Here is a 16,709-nt window from a genome sequence, read left to right on the forward strand (position 1 = left end):
TATTGCGAAATTGTTCCAATGGAATTTACACAGAGGTGGACAGTACGGCCCGCGAGGCTGCCTATGTCTTTGGGTTCTCTGGCAATTGAGGGTTCCTTCCATGTGTGTGTCTTGTATCCATCCCTAGGGAATGAATGGATGGACTCATGCCACGCATCTTCCTCAAACATTCTTGACATCGTGTTTCCTTGATATGCCTCTTTCGTCTCTTCTGGAATTAGAGTAGGTACATCCAATTCCCTTTCCCTTGTTAGATTGTTTCTTGGACATTGTACTCTATCGAACTTATTTTTTTGAAATAAAAAGTACCGTACCGGTATCCTTTTTTCGTACCTCCATCTTGTTTCGCACCTTCGTACCTGACAACTATGCGGCCAAGATTGCAGGACACAAGTCGGGCAGAGAAGACATAGTCGGCCAGCATCTAGGGCAGCCGACAGCCCATACACAGCTCCAGAAAAATAGGAAAAAAATACACAGAGTGAGGAAAAATGGGAAGACACTAAATACGGGTGGGCACACCCACAACAGAGGCCTTGACATAGTGTACAAATAGGAGATGACTGCTAACAATCACTATGGCCCTTCAAGTGATGTGGAACATAGAGAGTATGCCTTCTTCTCTTATTGAGGGTCTTATTCACCTTATCCCAAAAGGTGGTGATGAGACAAATATTGGTCAATGGAGGCTCATCACATTCCATCCCAAGGCAGTAAGCATGAGGTTGCAGTTAATATTGTAGGATGTGATTCAGATACGGAGAATAGGTTCCTTCAAGGAAGAAGCATCTTTTATTAATATCTTTTCTTTTTGGGAGGTGCTTAAATGGCCTAAGGAAATCAACCCCTAGCCATCTTATTGTTGGACTTTGAGAAGGCATATGCTAAAGTTGATATATTTGGAGTGTCAAGTTAGGGTTGATATATTGCATGCACATCAGTTTGCACCATTACTTATGAGCATAAGGAAGAGACTTCTTTATTGGACTTCTTAGACATTGGATTTAGCCTCTAGAGCCTTGGTGGTTACCAAGTACTGCTTGCCTCAGCTTGGTTCATTGCCTCATGTTGGTGCTTCTCTCGTGGATGCATTGGCCGGCTTTGGAGATTGGTCTGCAACTTTCTCTAGTGAGGTTTGGATGGTACACTTGACACTTGGGCCAGCGTTTCTTGGGAGACTATTATACGCCCCGAGATAGGAAGGGGGGCCTGAATATTGTAGATTCGGATATATAGTGCAGAGCATTGCTTGCAAGTTAGTGGTCAGAGGGCTTCCTTCCAGGCACTTGAGCCTTGGAAGAATTTCTTTATGTTCACATCTCCGGATGTATGCCTTGTGGTGGAGTATGGATGCTTAGTTCAAGTTTCATCTTTATTGAGGCAGAGTATAGGGCACCTTCCTCTCTGCTTATAGCGGCCATTATGAGAGCTTGAGCCTGGAGCAACATGAGACATTTTTTGAGATAGAGGCTTCCTAGATAATCTGATGATTTATGGACTGTGGCTGGCTCGCCTTTATATATATGTCCATAGGGAGCAAGTTGTTTGGGACAAAAGCTGTTAGCCTAATTTAATTTGCCCAACGGGATTAAAATAGCATTAAATGTTGGTTTGGCTTTCCTGGTTGCTGGCCGATTAGATGTGACATGCAGGAGATTATTCCAGGCACTACCCTTCATCTAATGATAGTAGTTAATCGCTCAAGGAAGCACTGGCATATTGACCCTCCCCTTGATATTGTGATCCATGTGTCTTGATGCTTATGACTGAATGATGGATGTCCTATCAGATATCTTCATTGGGATCTTGGTGAGCAGGAGTGGATGATGCATCCAATTCAATGAAGAGTTGGCTTTTTTTGAGCTATATTGTCCGTAATGCCAGGCTCCTTTTACTTGGATAGATTCAGAGGACTCCTATACTCAGGCCGCACTAACATAGTTATGAGATTACCCCATTGATTCAAAAGAGACATTAGCCCATTGATTCAAAAGAGGTTTTGGCACAGACTTTGGCATTCATATAGGAGGAGCTAGATCTCCCACTTCTTTTAGTTATTCTTACATGGTGGCCTCCCCACTAATCAATGGAGGACTATGTTCTATGTAGACCCCTCGTGTCCCAAATGCCCGGTAGCTTTTGAGACAATACAACATTGCAGCTGGGCTCTATACCTCAGCTTATGAGCAGATTGAGATGAGAGACGATTATGTTACTTGGGGTGCTATTGCTTGTCTCACTCAGTCTAGTCCAGAGATATTTTTTTGAGCATAGGGCTTTGGACACCGCCATAATGATACGCCTAGGTGTGGCCCAACATTGCATGCCACTAGATATTCCTCGTACTCACTATACACTACCTGTGCAAAGGATTGATACCACTTGGGAGATCATTGCAAGTATCACAGCTTGGCAGATTTGGAGGGCTAGATGCATAGAGGCTATGGAGGGCAGTCAGATATACGACACTTAGTGCATTTGTACTATATGGGGAGATATTATTCAATCTTATGGCCACATGGGCTCGTATATAGGGACCATCTAGATCTGCGTAAGCAAAACACTGTGTTTTCATGAGGGAGTGGGATCATGGATCTTTTGCTCATTGACCCTCATAGGACTATCTTGGCACCATTGTGCCCCAGATTAGTTGAGATCACCATACATTTTGTGATGAGGGTATTTTGTTCCGGCTTCTAGCTAGGATTTTGTATGGTCTATAGAAGTCTCCTTTCTGCAAAAAAAAAAGGAAGTTGATAAAGGGAGAAAATTGAAATAAGAGTGTGACTAACCAGTCAATTAGTAAGTCATCCCATCATAATCTTCCTTTAGTAGCTAAGAAAAAAAAAGTACTGAAGCCCAAGAAGATTAAGTAATCTCCTTCTTTCTCTTAATGTTAAAGGCTTCTGTGACCAGAATCAACCCTTGATATTGCATTAGTGGATTATGGATAATCATAGATTTCTTGATTTTTTAGCTTTCCAGGAAGTTAAGGTTGGGGGCTCAGGTCTTCAGTATATAGTTTGTAATGGGAGACTTCAATAATGCGGAGGCTTATGAAGACTGACTTTAGGGAAAGGCACAAAAGTAGTGGTAGAGAGCTTCTATCCTGGAACAATATAATGGACAAACTTGATATACAACGATATGCAGGGAGGTGGCTAGGGCAAGTGCTACATCCTAAGGCTAATCAGGGTTAAGACCTTTAGGTTAGGATAACCTTAGCCTAGGGCTAGGCATCTTAAGTGGGGGTTATTAGCTTTTATGAGACATGTGCTATATTTGGCTCTTGGTTTATAGGAGGCCTATGTAAGTGACTTTATGAGTTAGTTTCAAAGAGAGCTCCTTAGAACTCGACTCGATGCATTGAGACTACTCCGTGCTTACATACAATGGGTGTGTATTGGTGGTATGGGATGGCAGGGATTTTGCAGGAGGAGCCATGTCTCGGATGCTACTAACCCCCTATGCTCGAGGGTGAGCTTGAATGGCTCTATGGTTGGGTGGTGAGCTTGATGTCACTGTCTGTGTGTTTCCTTTTTGTTTATGCTTAATCGCAGGGTCTGTTAGCCTGGGGGTTTGTATCTTTCCAATATCTAGTGTGATGATGGATCCAGATAGATGTAAGGTCCTGGATTGGCCAATTCACGGACGATTAGGAGGTGAAATCATTTCTTGGTTTCACTGGCTTTTTCAAGAAGTTCATTGAGGCTTATGCCAGGATTGTTGCCTCTCTGACGTAGCTTTTGAAGGGAATGAGAAGCAAGAAGGGCAAGTTAAACCCTCCGGTGATTTGGAGTGAAAAGTTGGATCAATGTTTTAGAGCACCGAAGGAGCTAGTCACCTTAGCGCCTATGTTGCAGATCGTGGATCCTAGTAAACCTTTTGTGGTTGAAATGAATGCTAGTGATTATGCAATATGTGTTGTCCTATTCCAAGATGGTAGACCCATAGCCTTTGAAAGCTAGAAGCTTTCAGAGACACATATGAGGTATCCTCCCCAGGAAAAGGAGTTGTTATCCATGCGATGAAAATCTGGAGACACTATTTGTATGGGTCTCGATTTGTAGTCTAGAGGGATCACTATTCGTTGAAGTATATATGTGATCAACCCGACCTGAGGGGTTGGAAGGCGAGATGGGTTGACCTCATGCAGGAGTTTGACTTTGAGATACGTTACCGTAAGGAGGCAATCAATCGGGTTGCTGATGCCCTTAGTAGGACCTTAGAGATCAATGCTATCTCTTTTACTGAGATAACGATTGACTTCTCTCTCTCTCTCTCTCTCTCTCAAAGTGCGTTGCCAACATGATTCCCATTTTGGTCGAATGTGGCAATTGGTCCAGGCTGGTTGCAGCCCATGAGATTCAAGTGTTCCAAACACTCCAATGAGTGCCGATGAGAGAAAGATATTGAAAAAGTATTCAGTTAGAGGTGGATTACCTTTCAAGGATGGAAAGGTTTGTGTGCCCAGTGATCTAGACGTCCAAGCTTTGATATTGCATGAGTGCCATGATGCACCTAGTGTTTGGCAACGTGGAACTTTGGCCTTGATTGCCGGAATTTCTATTGGCCGCGCATGAAATCCTTTGTTGAGGATTATGTGCGAGAGTGTACTAGTGGGGAAGTGTCTCGATGGATTTTGTAGTTGGATTACCCTTGACTAGTAGGGGCCATGATTCAATATGTTTTGTAGTTGATTGATAGAGGAAGATGGTTAGATTTATCCCTACCAAGTGGGTAAGAGTCATGAATTGGCTCAGCTTTTCGTGGAGCAATTGTGTAAGCTCTATGGACTGCCTAAGAAGATTGTCAGTGATCGGGATCCCAAATTCATTGCACAATTTTGGCAATTAGTGTCGTCCAAATTGGAAACAAGTTTGAGCATGTCATCTTCGATCATCTTGAGCCGGATGTTTAGACGGAGAGAACGAACCAAACTTTGGAGGATATGTTAAGGGTGTATGTATCCAAGAGACAATCTGAGTGGGAAAGGTATCTTCCATAGATTGAGTTTGCTTATAACAATAGTAAGTATGCGGCTACTGGTTTTAGCCCTTTTATGCTTGTACAGCACCAGCCGAAGTCACCCATTGCCGTAGGGCTACGGGCGGTTAGGTTGCAATCAACAGTGGATTTCTTGCAAGATATGTTGAAAGTTGCAAGGGAAAGCATAAAAAGTGCTCAGGATCACGCTTAATATTACGCTAACCAATGACGGATCCCGAGAGTTTTACAAGAGGGCATGTGAGTGTATCTTAAAGTTTAAAAGGTCTCTAAGACGATGAGGACTTGTGAACATTACAACTTATCTTCTCGATGTTGTGGTCCTTACTAGATCACAAAGAAGATTAGTGATGTAGCTTATTGATTAGCACTACCTCTTGAGATCTAGATTTCACATTAGTTGTTTGAAAGAACATCTGGGTGAAGGTGATGAGATTGTGTCAATAGAGAAGATCCCTAACCTCGAGGACATGAGTAGATATATTCCTGTGGAACCCGAGTTGGTTTTGGATCAACGTACTAGACTGTCTCGACAATTTTGAGTACTTGATCAAATGGAAAGGACAGTCTAAGGTCGACGCTACATCGAAGTCAATGCATAGTTTGAAGAGTCGCTTCCCCGGATTTATTGCTGAGGACGTCAATGTTTCTTAAGGGGGGAAGTATGTTATGTCCCAAGGCTAATCAGGGTTAAGAGCTTCAAGTTAGGTTAACCGTAGCCGAGGGGTTAGGCATCTTAAGTGGGGATTAGTAGCTCCTTAGCATTGAACAAGGCTTGCTTGAGTTTGTTTAATGCCAATGAAGGCCTCTTCCCCTTGGTTTAATATGTGCTATATTTGGCTCCTAGTTTATAGGAGGCCTATATAAGTGACTTTACGATGCAATTTGAGAGAGAGCTTCTTCTTCTCTCCCTTTCCTTCTCAATCCTCCCCCTTATTTTACATCTCCCTCAGTGATGTGGCGTTTCCTCATTTAAGGCTGGTTTTTCGTTTCCCCGTTTCCCATAACTCTATGGAGTCAACGAAAGAAAACCTGTCTCTAATCACTTTCACGACATTTTGGGCAAGAGGAAATATATTCTTTTAGCAAGATTGATGCAAGAGTGTAGTGCTCAAAACTTAAAAGATCGTTCTCCCACTTTGCCTGGTTATTGAGGAACTATGCTGGGTAAAGCATAGAAACATGGGACGGGGAACGGGGACGGGGACGGGGAACGGGACGGGAACGGGGCAAAAGGCCGTCCCGGGGACGGTGGAAAAAACGGCAATCTGAAAACGATTGTTTTTTTGCAATTTTTTTTAACACACTTGATTTACACTTAGAAACCAAGACATTAAGCACAAAATTGCACCAAAAAGAGGAGAAATGCATAGTCGTATTAGCAAAAAACTATAATGGGGTGTCGATGGCGTGATAAACAAAAGTGAGTGTACAATGATCAATCTAAACAAAAATGCCAAATGGCATAATGAAAGGCCCAAGGAGGGTGTACACTCAAGGCAAAATGACTAAGTGCCAAGATACAAGACTCAAGAGACTAGGCAAGAGGCTGAAAAGGGTGAAGATCAATCGTGACCTCCTCGGTGAAGTCCTCCATAGGCTGGTCCTCAAGTGGGAGGGGAGGGGGAGGTGGGGGGGACAATGCCTCGGGCACAACCTCAAGCTCCTCTAAAATCTCGGCCCTCTGCTGATCAGAGAGATGTGGGTCCTGCTGTGCCTGCTCCCATTCGGTGAAAGGATCTGCCTTCTTTGTCAAGCCCTTGCAAAGCATTCGCAAGTTGGCACTGACAAACACCAAATCATTTGCACGCTGTACACCAAGGCGGTTCCTCTTCTTAGAGGCAATGTGGCTATAAACTGACCAGAGTTGCTCTAGGCAACTGCTACTGCAAGCCTGTGAGAGTACGCGCACAGCAAATTCCTGCAACTTTGGAGTTTCCGCACCATAATCCTCCCACCAAAGTGCAGACCCTACCTTGAAGCGGTCCGCCTGTGCATCTGCCAAACCAAAAGCCCCCCGCTTCTCTCTATAAATCTGCAATTGGTCCTTGATTGTGCGGCGATCCTCCTCACTAGTGTAAAGGCGATCCAAGGTTTGTCGAAGGCCTTTGCTCACCTCTTTGTCCTTGTGTTGCCCTTTGCCTTGAAACTCAGGATCAACAATGTAGGCAGCAGCATGGAGGGGAGAGTGGTAGGCTTGCCACCTTTTCAAACATAGGGATTTGACCTGTTTATAGTGAGGCTTGACTTTGAACATTGCTTTTAGCTTCTCTGTCATGCGATCCATTGCCTCGTACACTTTGCCAATGCATGGTTGAGTGGAATCCACCACCCTAAGGAGATCAATAATCGGTTGCACCATCTCCACAAGCGCCTTGGCCTCCTCCCACCATGCCGCATCATCCGCCCTTTCCCTGCAAAATTTGCCGACCGTCGTGGAAGCCTCTGAAGTGCGTGCAAACTCATCACTGAGGAAGAGTCCCCTCAATGCCCCGCTACATGTACACAAGCGGCCTAGCATGAGAAAGTTGAATGCAAATTCTTGGAAAACTCGTGCTGCACCCTGTGATGGTTGAGGACAAAGGTCACTATTTTGTTGGCACCCTCAATGACAGGTGCAACCCAATCCAAGGCCCCTATGTCTTTGATAAGGTTGTTGAGGCAATGGGCCATGCAAAAGCACACGGTGATGCGAGGATAAGTTGCTTGGAGAATTGTCCCCGCCGCCCTATTTGCCGGTTCTCCATCCGCACATATGGCAATGACATTCTCCGCCCCCACCGTCTCTAGTGTTGTTGCCCACTCCGCAGCAAGTATCTCGGCACTCTTCCCCGTCCCGGAAGCATCATGGGAGTCGACAAAGTATGTCTCCCCTCGTGAGTAGGCAACAACTCCATGGATGGAGCGCTTTCTAGTGTCACTCCACCCATCAATGACGAGGGTAACACCATTTTCAGCCCATTGCTCTTTCATGTGGTTGGCCGCCACCTCCACGCTTGCCTTCTCCTTGTCAAGGAGAGAGGTGCGGATGGTCTCCGAAGAGGGGGGAACATAAGAGGGTCCATACTCCGCTATCAATTTGCACATGGCCCGAAAGTATGGAGATCTATCCAAAACACCATATGCAAAACACAAACAAAATTCAGATTTTTACCATCATTTAGTCTTTTAAGTTTTAGTCTTTAAAGTTTAGAGCATGATATTTGAATTTTGAATAGTACATGAGCATAGTGCCAAGGACTTACCGTGCCGCCCGAAATGCTATGTGGTCATGAAAGAAGAATCGTGCCACCGCCATGTCCACCTCCTCTTTCAATTGAGGGTTCCAATTCTCATCAAGAGTACTTTGGCGTCCCCGGGAAGCGGATGCCTCTCTTGATGAACGAGGTACATGCGGCGTTGATGTCCTCACAAAGGATGTGGGGTCGACGGCCACTTGAGGATTGCGTTTTGCCAACTCGGCCGCCTCATAAACCACAAGCTTTTCAAGGAGCTCCTTCTTCTTCTCGGCCGAAACCTCCTTGCAAAATTGCACTTCGTTGCCGGGCTCATGCAAGAAGTGAGCACGCACTTTGTGGGCACCGCCGGTTCGCTTGTAGCCGCAAAGCTTACATACCCATGGTCTTGAACCACCCCCTTGACCGTATTGCGAGCACTCTACCTCATCCCACCAACTCCATCGATGTACGGCGGGCCTCCTCCTTCGTGATGGAGCGGGTGTTGAAGTGGTGGAGGCGGCGGCGGACCCGGGTTGAGGAGAGGAAGGGGTTTGAGAAGAGGATGCCATAGTGATAGAGACTAGAGTAGAGCTTGAGATGGATGGTAGAGCTTGAGAAAGAGTCAAGATGGAGAATTGGGATGGAGATGTTGGAGAAGGAGAGCTTGGACAATGGAGAGGGTGAGCTTGGAGAGGGAGAGCTTGGATGTTGGAGAAGGAGAGCTTGAAGAGGGTGAGCTTGGAGAGGGAGAGCTTGGATGTTGGAGAAGGAGAGCTTGGAGAGGGAGAGCTTGAGCCTTGAGCCTTGGGTCTTGGAGAGGGAGAGCTTGGAGAGGAGATGGCTTGAGGAGAGCATGGAGGTCTCTTATATAGAAGATGGGGAGCCATGTGGGAGAGCTTGAGCCTTGAGGAGGAGTTGCGCATCACCAAACGGCTAGGAGAGACAGCCGTTGAAGCCCCGCCAACGGTCAAAAACTGCCGCCAACGGTCAGTTTGACCGTCCCCGTACGGACAGGGAACGCCGTTCCCGGAACGTTCCCGGAACGCGTTCCCGGCGTCCCCGTTTCGTTGTCTGGCTGCCGTCCCCGTCCCTCCGTCCCGCGGACGTCCCGCCCCCGTCCCAGGCGTTCCCCGTCCCTAGGGTCCGTTCCCCCCGTCCCATGTCACTATGGGGTAAAGACATATTACTCTTGAGGAAATGGAGAAAGTTGCCTTCTTGTTAGCTTGTGGTAAAACACCATGCCCGGATGGAATTTTGATAGAATTCTACAGAGAATTTTGGACATGGTAGGGCAGCACCTTCTTAGACTTACTGAGTCTGCTTTTAAGGAGAGAAAGATGGACAAAACAATGAATTCTGGTATCATCAAACTTATCCATAAGGGAGGGAACAAGGATAACATCAATAATTGGAGACCCCTAGCGATGTTGAATGTCTCTTACTAGATCATAGCAAAGCCATTAGCTCTCCGTCTCTGAAACTGGTCTGCCAGGGGGACTAGGACCTTTGACACACTTTGAGTACTATGAACGCGTATTAAACATTAAACATGGTCACAACCTTAACACATATCTGTAATCACTTTGCATAAAAAATATAATAATATTGGAAACATCATCCACATAAAAGCTGAAAATAGAGCTTGCACATGTGACACCACATTGGGGTCAGAATGGGCTGACCCAAGATCTCCAATCTTTGGAGATGTTCAGTGCCCTGTTTTTTGAGCCGGTGATGCTCTGCTTGCACCCATGCAACAACATCAATGTGCCTAAGCACCTCAGCGCTAACCAGGCTTTTGTTTCTTTTCATGTTCTACGACTTCTAGTCTACACATGGATCATGTGAACTACTTTTTGGTCTGATAGAGCCTTTGGGTCTTTAGTTACTAGTGGTCGATAATATAATCCTTTTAATTGGCTGATCGGTTGAGCTTGTGGAACTTTGTTGAAGGTCTTGAGGGTTCTATGGGCCAGTTGGAGTAAGTGAGGGTGACTTTATGTGCATTTCTCTTAACCCTAAAATCAACAGTCTGCTGTATATTGTAATGCGTTGCTTACATGTGGATGGGTACTTTTATTGCCATCAATATTTGCATTTTGCTGGCAAATTTTCTGCCCAAGGCAATCTAAGAACCCTCATTGGCAACAGGTTGCTGATCAATTCTATGATGTTCTTCACAGATATTGCAACAAAGTACAAGTAAGTTTTCGATCGTTTTGCAACGCTTTTTGTGGCTTCTAATGAAGTGCCATTTTGGCTTTGAACATGTCCTTTTGTTACTTATTTATTTGTACTACTTATTTTTTAATGCGATTTTAGAGAAGCTGTATTGTGACTGCAGGCAATCAGTTGTGATGAAGCGTATCTGGATGTAACTGGTGTTGGAGATCCTGAAGCCCTGGCTTCAAATATCAGGAAAGAAATTGTTGGTCTGACAAGGTGCACTGCAAGTGTTGGCATTGCTGGAAACCTCTTGTTGGCACGAATGGCAACACGCAAGGCTAAACCAGATGGGCAATATAAAATTGACTCTGAACAGGCAAGAAAAGTGACGTTAAACGTTTCGATCTGCATGTGGAGTCATGATATCCTCGCTCTTCCATAGCAATATTGTTTGTCTCAATTTAGGTTTATTTCTTAATGCTTGTCAGTTTCAATTGCATCTTCACCATGTAATCAGCATGTTTTGTCTTTCTTTGATGTCTGACTGGGTTATGTAATCACTTGATGCAACTCAGGTTGAAGGCTTTCTTGCAGACTTGTCTGTTGAGGATTTGCCTGGAGTTGGGTGGTCGTTGCAGGAGAAATTGCACAGCCGAGCTATTTATAATTGCACCCAACTTTGTGCTGTTTCCAAGGTAAAGCCTGCCATTTCTTACAGCCAACCAGCACTATTAAAGAACAGAAGCGGGAGACTTCAGCATGAGACTTTGGTGGTAGATCTAAACAAACATCACTACAAGGATCGATCCTGGATGCCTATTGCGTATATGTGTTTTTTGGTTTTATGTAATGCTCTGGATTAGAGTCAGTGAGCTCTGTCATGAGTGGGATATAACCCTAACTTTTTGAATTTTCTTTTGTTTGCTGCAGGAAACTTTGCAAAAAGATTTTGGCTCCAAAACTGGTGATATGCTGTGGTGCTATGCACGTGGGATTGACAATCGCCAAGTTCAAAACTATCAAGTATGTCACTCAAAAGGATAGGGTTTCAGTTTCTTTTTGCATGAGCTCTTCATGCACGTTGTGTTCATTGACTTGGATTGCCAGGAACGGAAGTCCATTGGGGCGGAAGTCAATTGGGGGGTTCGTTTTGATTCTGTTAATGATGTAAGTACTTGTTGCTTCTACTGGGGTACTTTCTTTGGAACCTTTTGATGTTCCACTGGGGCATCGGTGTCTTATTATCACCTAATCTTTCAGGCACAACATTTCTTGACCACTTTATGCGGTGAGGTTTCAACGCGTCTGCAAAATGCTGTTGTTTGTGGCCGGACATTTACCCTCAAGGTGGGTAAATGGTCATTATACACAATAATTTTATCTGTAATTAAAAGTCTGTACAATGTTTTTGTTGATGTTTGATGCTCCAATTTTAAAGGTTGTGTGTTATTAGTTGTTAATCAAACTTAAGATTTAAACCTTGACTTCTAAGATTAACATTATTATTTGAGAACATAAGAGAAATTTGGAATCTTCTTCTTCTGCATGTAAATACATCTACCTCTTGTTCTTTCAGATTAAAAAGAGGAAGGAAGGTGCCGGAGAACCTCAAAAATTTATGGGTTGTGGAAGCTGTGACAACTTGAGCAAATCTGTCACGGTATTTAGCAACACACTTAGCATGCTAGAATTGGATGTTGACGTCAATTGTGTAGTGGGTTGTGCTGAAAGCTTTTATTCTTCTTCTTACTTCTTGGATGCAGCTAGCTTGTGCTACCAGTAGTGTTGATGCCCTCCTCCGAGTCAGCAGACAAATTTTTGCCTCTTTCCACCTTGGTTGGTGATTCTTGAACATACATTCACCTTTTTTCTGTTATGTTTTCTGAAGCTGTGTGTGTGTGTGTGTGTGTGTGAGAGAGAGAGAGAGAGAGAGAGAGAGAGAGAGAGAGAGAGAGAGAGATTTTATTAACGTCTTCTAAAGGCCAAAAAATGGCCTATGAGACAAAACCTGTGTACATCATCATCATGTCTCAATGGACATCAAATGTGTACTCTATAACGTGGAGATAAATCTCATACAGGGCTCTGGTTAACTACTGTGGGGTGGGTGGGAGGGAGCGGGGGGTGAAGGGGGTGTCCACAGCTCCCTGAAGAACATGCCTGGGTGTGCTCTGAAGCGAGCTAGTCGCTCCGCACCCTCTCTGTGAAATTGAGCTCTGATCTCTGTCATCTCTCTCTGGTATAGGCGTGGTGTCCGAAAGCCAGGTGTCCTCTGTCTCTTGCGGGCTCTAACTGTCTCTGCTCTCTGGAGAGTAATTCCCTGCCGTGTAGGGGCTGGGGGGGGGATGGATCTCTGAAAAAATGTAGTAATCTGTGTCTGTCGTCCCCCCTCTGGAGCTGTCTGAGCCTGTAATGATGTCTCTTTGTGGCGTTGTATGTCTAGAATGAATCTCCCCAGTATGCGCTGGTCTGCTGCCTCAAAGATCTGGCGTAGGGAATGTGGCTCTCTGAATAAAATGGGATATCTCTCTCTGATGGTTGTATATGCTCTGCATCTGCATACATACTGCTCCTCACTCTCCACCTCCTCTCTGCACAATCTGCATACCCTCTCCTCTCGGGGGATCCGTGCTGCTCTGCCAGTCTCAATCTCCAATCGGTGTGATGAAACTCTAAGCTGACCAATAGCCACTTGGGAGCTGTGTGGTAAAAAGCCCTCCATGTATCTAGGCCTCTCTATAAATCCATCATCAGTGATACTCATGAAGTGATCTCTGTAGTATAGCATCTTCGGTGGAAGAGGCTGTGTAGGCGATATCCATGTCTCTCGTGTATAGAGCTGCCATAGATCCTGTCTCAATACTCTGTTCCTCTCACTATGAGAGAGACGGATATGTGGTGCATCCCTGTCATACTGGAATGGTGGTAGATGATCCATGTCTAGGCCATGCTGTGAGAACCAATGTGTGACCTGTGCATACCATGATCCTCTGTCTCCTGCCTCAGCCAGCTGTCTACTGTATGACAATCTGTCCTGTGGCATCTCTCTGAATCTGCCTAGCAGGCATAGTCTGAAATATGGCCTCTACCATCATTATTCATAAGAGGCGCAACAAACTCTGCTCGGATAATGTCATGAGGTACTGACGGTTTGCTGCGTATCATGCGTGCCATCATGAGGGCCTGTGGTCTCTCTATCTGTGTCCACCAATGGGCAGCAAGGCCTGGCGCCAATACCGCTGCTCCATACATCAATGCCGGTGTGACTAATGTGTCAAATAGCCACCCCTCCGTCCGGGGCTACTGAAAATGCGCCTGGTGGCACTGTCTCTCTAGCATAGCCAATGCTGCATATCCCCGTGTCAATCTAGCTCTGGCTGCTGAACCCATGGTGAAGCGTGTGGTTGCTGCAGAGAAGGTAACCCCTAGGTACATGTATGATGTCACCACCTCCACCTGGCGTCCTGCGAGAGTGAATGTGAGCTGACTCCTGCCCTGTCTCGATGTATGAAAGACCATAACCTTGGTTTTCCCAAGGTTCACAATAAGACCCCTCTGTGTGCAAAAATCATCGAGTGCTGAGAGAGAGATTAAGCGTCTACACAGTTGCATAGAAACGCGTTTCGTACAGGTTTGAAACGTACGAAACGTTTCGTCCTGTACGAAACGCGTTTTTTTTCATCATGCATATTTTAAAAACCTAAAAAACGAATCGTTTCGTACGGCGCACTTTCGTTCGCGTTTCCCAGTGGCGGCCGCCTGTGACTTTTCGCGGATTTGTGTGCCAGCCTGCCATCGCTCGTGTCAGCCCGCCTGCTCCTTGGTGTCCTTGGGCCTTGTGGAGGTCTTCCAAAGGGTTAATGTCATGTTTTGCTTTATGTTGGTTTTCTCTGCACAACTCACAAAGCAGCACACTTTTTTCTCTTCCATCAATATTTATGGCATATCTTCCACGGTCCACCCTTGCTCTATTGAGGCCTAACTTCTAAGGCTATCTACCTTCTCTTCCCCTTGCTCTATTGTTGGCCAAGATGACAGTTAAAATCATGAATCATATAATGAGAATAGTTTATGTTCTGTGTCGCACTTGCAGGGCCAACAAGCTACATTTATCCCCGCCTTGTAGGATGCCTCGAATAGGTGATTCTCTTTGGAATAATGTCACCTTCGAGTCTAGATATGGTGGCTCGGTGTCATGTGCACAGTGTGTATCTACGTGTGCTACACGCATGCAAGACTAGCTTCGAGGTTTGGGGAAGCTTGGAGCTAGGCAGGTTGATTGGCGAGCTGAGTTAGGGATAGACTAACGGGCGGGCACCCAAGTATGGATGGGCGGGCACCCAAGTGTGGACGCCCGATGACCGGCCAAGAACCTATAAAAGGGTGGCCAAGGTTAGTCATTAGGGATATAGAGTCTCGCGAGATTTGTGAGAGTTCTATGGTCTGGAGCCTGGATCTAGTGCAGACGTGCACCTGCTTTACGCAGCCGAGGCCGGCAGCAATCTCGAGGCCGGCGAGGGTAGCTTCGTGGCGGTATGGGACGTCGCGAGGTAGAGATTGGTCGGTATGTCCATCTAGTTAGCTCAGCTCGTGGCTCGGTGGGGACAGTCAAGTCTGTGGGCTTGCCCACGGCTGTCGTGGTTGGGAGGTGAGTCAGGCCTGCACCCCCTTGTTGTTTGTTTGTTTGCAGGTTTCGAGTCTCGTACCAGGAGCGTTCTACGAGGAGATCCGGTGGGGATTTGACAGTGGTATCAGAGCGTGCCTCGTGAACGAGCAAGTCGGTAGGTAGAGAAGATGAGGTCGAAGAAAGGTATGTGTTCAAGAAGCTTGTTGTTTTGTTTATGCATGCTGTTTCTTCTTTGGAACGTCAGGCACAAATCGCCGCCCAGATGCTAACCTTGCCGAACTCCATCTCTCTCTTGACCACTACTCTCTCTACTCTTTCGGGTATGGATACCTTGGCCTCTACTTTAGGCCCCAATATTACTCCGGAACCGTTCGGGGGCGAGCAAAAGCAGCGTACCAAGGAGATCGTGGACACTTGGTTACATAAGTGGCAGGTCCATTTTCAGTTTCATCCATATGATGATGGAAAAAAGATCCGGTTAGCAGCAGGTTTCCTCTCAGGCAAAGCTTTGCTTTGGTGGAAGGAACTCAACCCTAAGCCAATGACTTGGGCACAATTCGAAGACGTCTTCAAGAAGGAATTTCTCAAGAAAGAGGATGATTATGATGTTGTTGCCCGGTTTACAGCTTTGACCATGACCTCGCAGCACCTCACTTATGAGATCTACCTCCAGAAGTTTAGGGACTTGCATATGAAAGCTACAAAGATGGATCCTACTACTCTTTTGGGGTTCTTTGTAGCCGGTGTACCAGACTCATACCGTTTACAGGTTAAAAATAACAAATGCAAAACTTTGGACGAGGCCATTCATTCAGCTCGTATCTATGATGATACAATGGTCTCTTCCAAGTCTAAACCCGTTACCGAGCAGGGGAACAAGCACAAAAGAAAGTTCTCTTCACCAATGGCTAACATGACTGAAGGAAAGTCTTCGGACCAACCTTCAAAGAATTCAAGTTCGACACCAGCGAAGAAGAAACGACTCCTTAAGGGTTTGAAGCTCAAGAAGGAGGGACGTTGTTGTCAAAGTATGCAGCGCAAATGATAACCAAACTTGGGTTGACAAGAGCAAGTAGAGTGCAAAAAATAGACAGCATAAGAAACACAGAGAAATAGGTGTGTAAACTCTTCTCTATATACAAGATCCCGCAAATAACTGAATGAATAAGTGGTGGGGGGCATGGGGCCTATTTATATGCCCCATGCATGCAGTCGGCCAGCACTGGTGGCTCTCCACGACTGCATGAAGCAGTCGGCCAGCAGTAAACACGTCCACGACTGCATAAAGCAAGTTGGCCAGCAGTAAATACTCCACGCTTGCTGATTGGGCAGTCGGCCAGCCACACGACTGCTGAATGGACAGTCAGCCAGCCACCAGAAGCTCCTACCAACATCTGGCATCCATCCACACCACCGAAAAAATGGAGAAAAATAGGGAAAAAATACGGGGAGTGAGGAAAAATGATAAAACACCTATACAGGGCAGGTACACCCACAACAGAGGCCCTGGTGTATAAATATAGACAGGAGATGACTTCTAACAGTTGTTTCATCTGCAAAGAAAAAGGACACATGCGTAACGAGTGACCAACACAGGACCCAAGCCAAAGGCAGCTAACCAGTTGTCTTTGACAGGTACGTCAGGTTACTGTACTCTCGTCCTAGTACATGTTCTGATTGTCTGTTCAACT

The 16,709-nt window shown here is 45.7% G+C and overlaps 1 protein-coding gene across 4 annotated transcripts in view; it reads left to right on the plus strand.

The window, feature by feature from the left end:
• The window catches only part of REV1 (DNA-directed DNA polymerase), a 60,997-nt gene that overhangs the window by 32,142 nt on the left and 12,146 nt on the right, over positions 1-16,709 (plus strand). For all 4 annotated transcript variants that reach the window (XM_086816343.1, XM_086816344.1, XM_086816345.1 and 1 more), the window contains exons 10-17: positions 10,377-10,427; positions 10,570-10,767; positions 10,967-11,086; positions 11,322-11,414; positions 11,499-11,558; positions 11,652-11,738; positions 11,968-12,051; positions 12,155-12,227. In XM_086816343.1, the coding sequence (XP_086672469.1) occupies positions 10,377-10,427; positions 10,570-10,767; positions 10,967-11,086; positions 11,322-11,414; positions 11,499-11,558; positions 11,652-11,738; positions 11,968-12,051; positions 12,155-12,227 (766 nt within the window). The remainder of the gene's footprint in view (positions 1-10,376; positions 10,428-10,569; positions 10,768-10,966; positions 11,087-11,321; positions 11,415-11,498; positions 11,559-11,651; positions 11,739-11,967; positions 12,052-12,154; positions 12,228-16,709) is intronic.

Source organism: Cibotium barometz, chromosome 22 (assembly GCF_041138505.1).
Source record: "Cibotium barometz isolate CiBa-2024 chromosome 22, ASM4113850v1, whole genome shotgun sequence".
Lineage (NCBI taxonomy): Eukaryota > Viridiplantae > Streptophyta > Polypodiopsida > Cyatheales > Cibotiaceae > Cibotium > Cibotium barometz.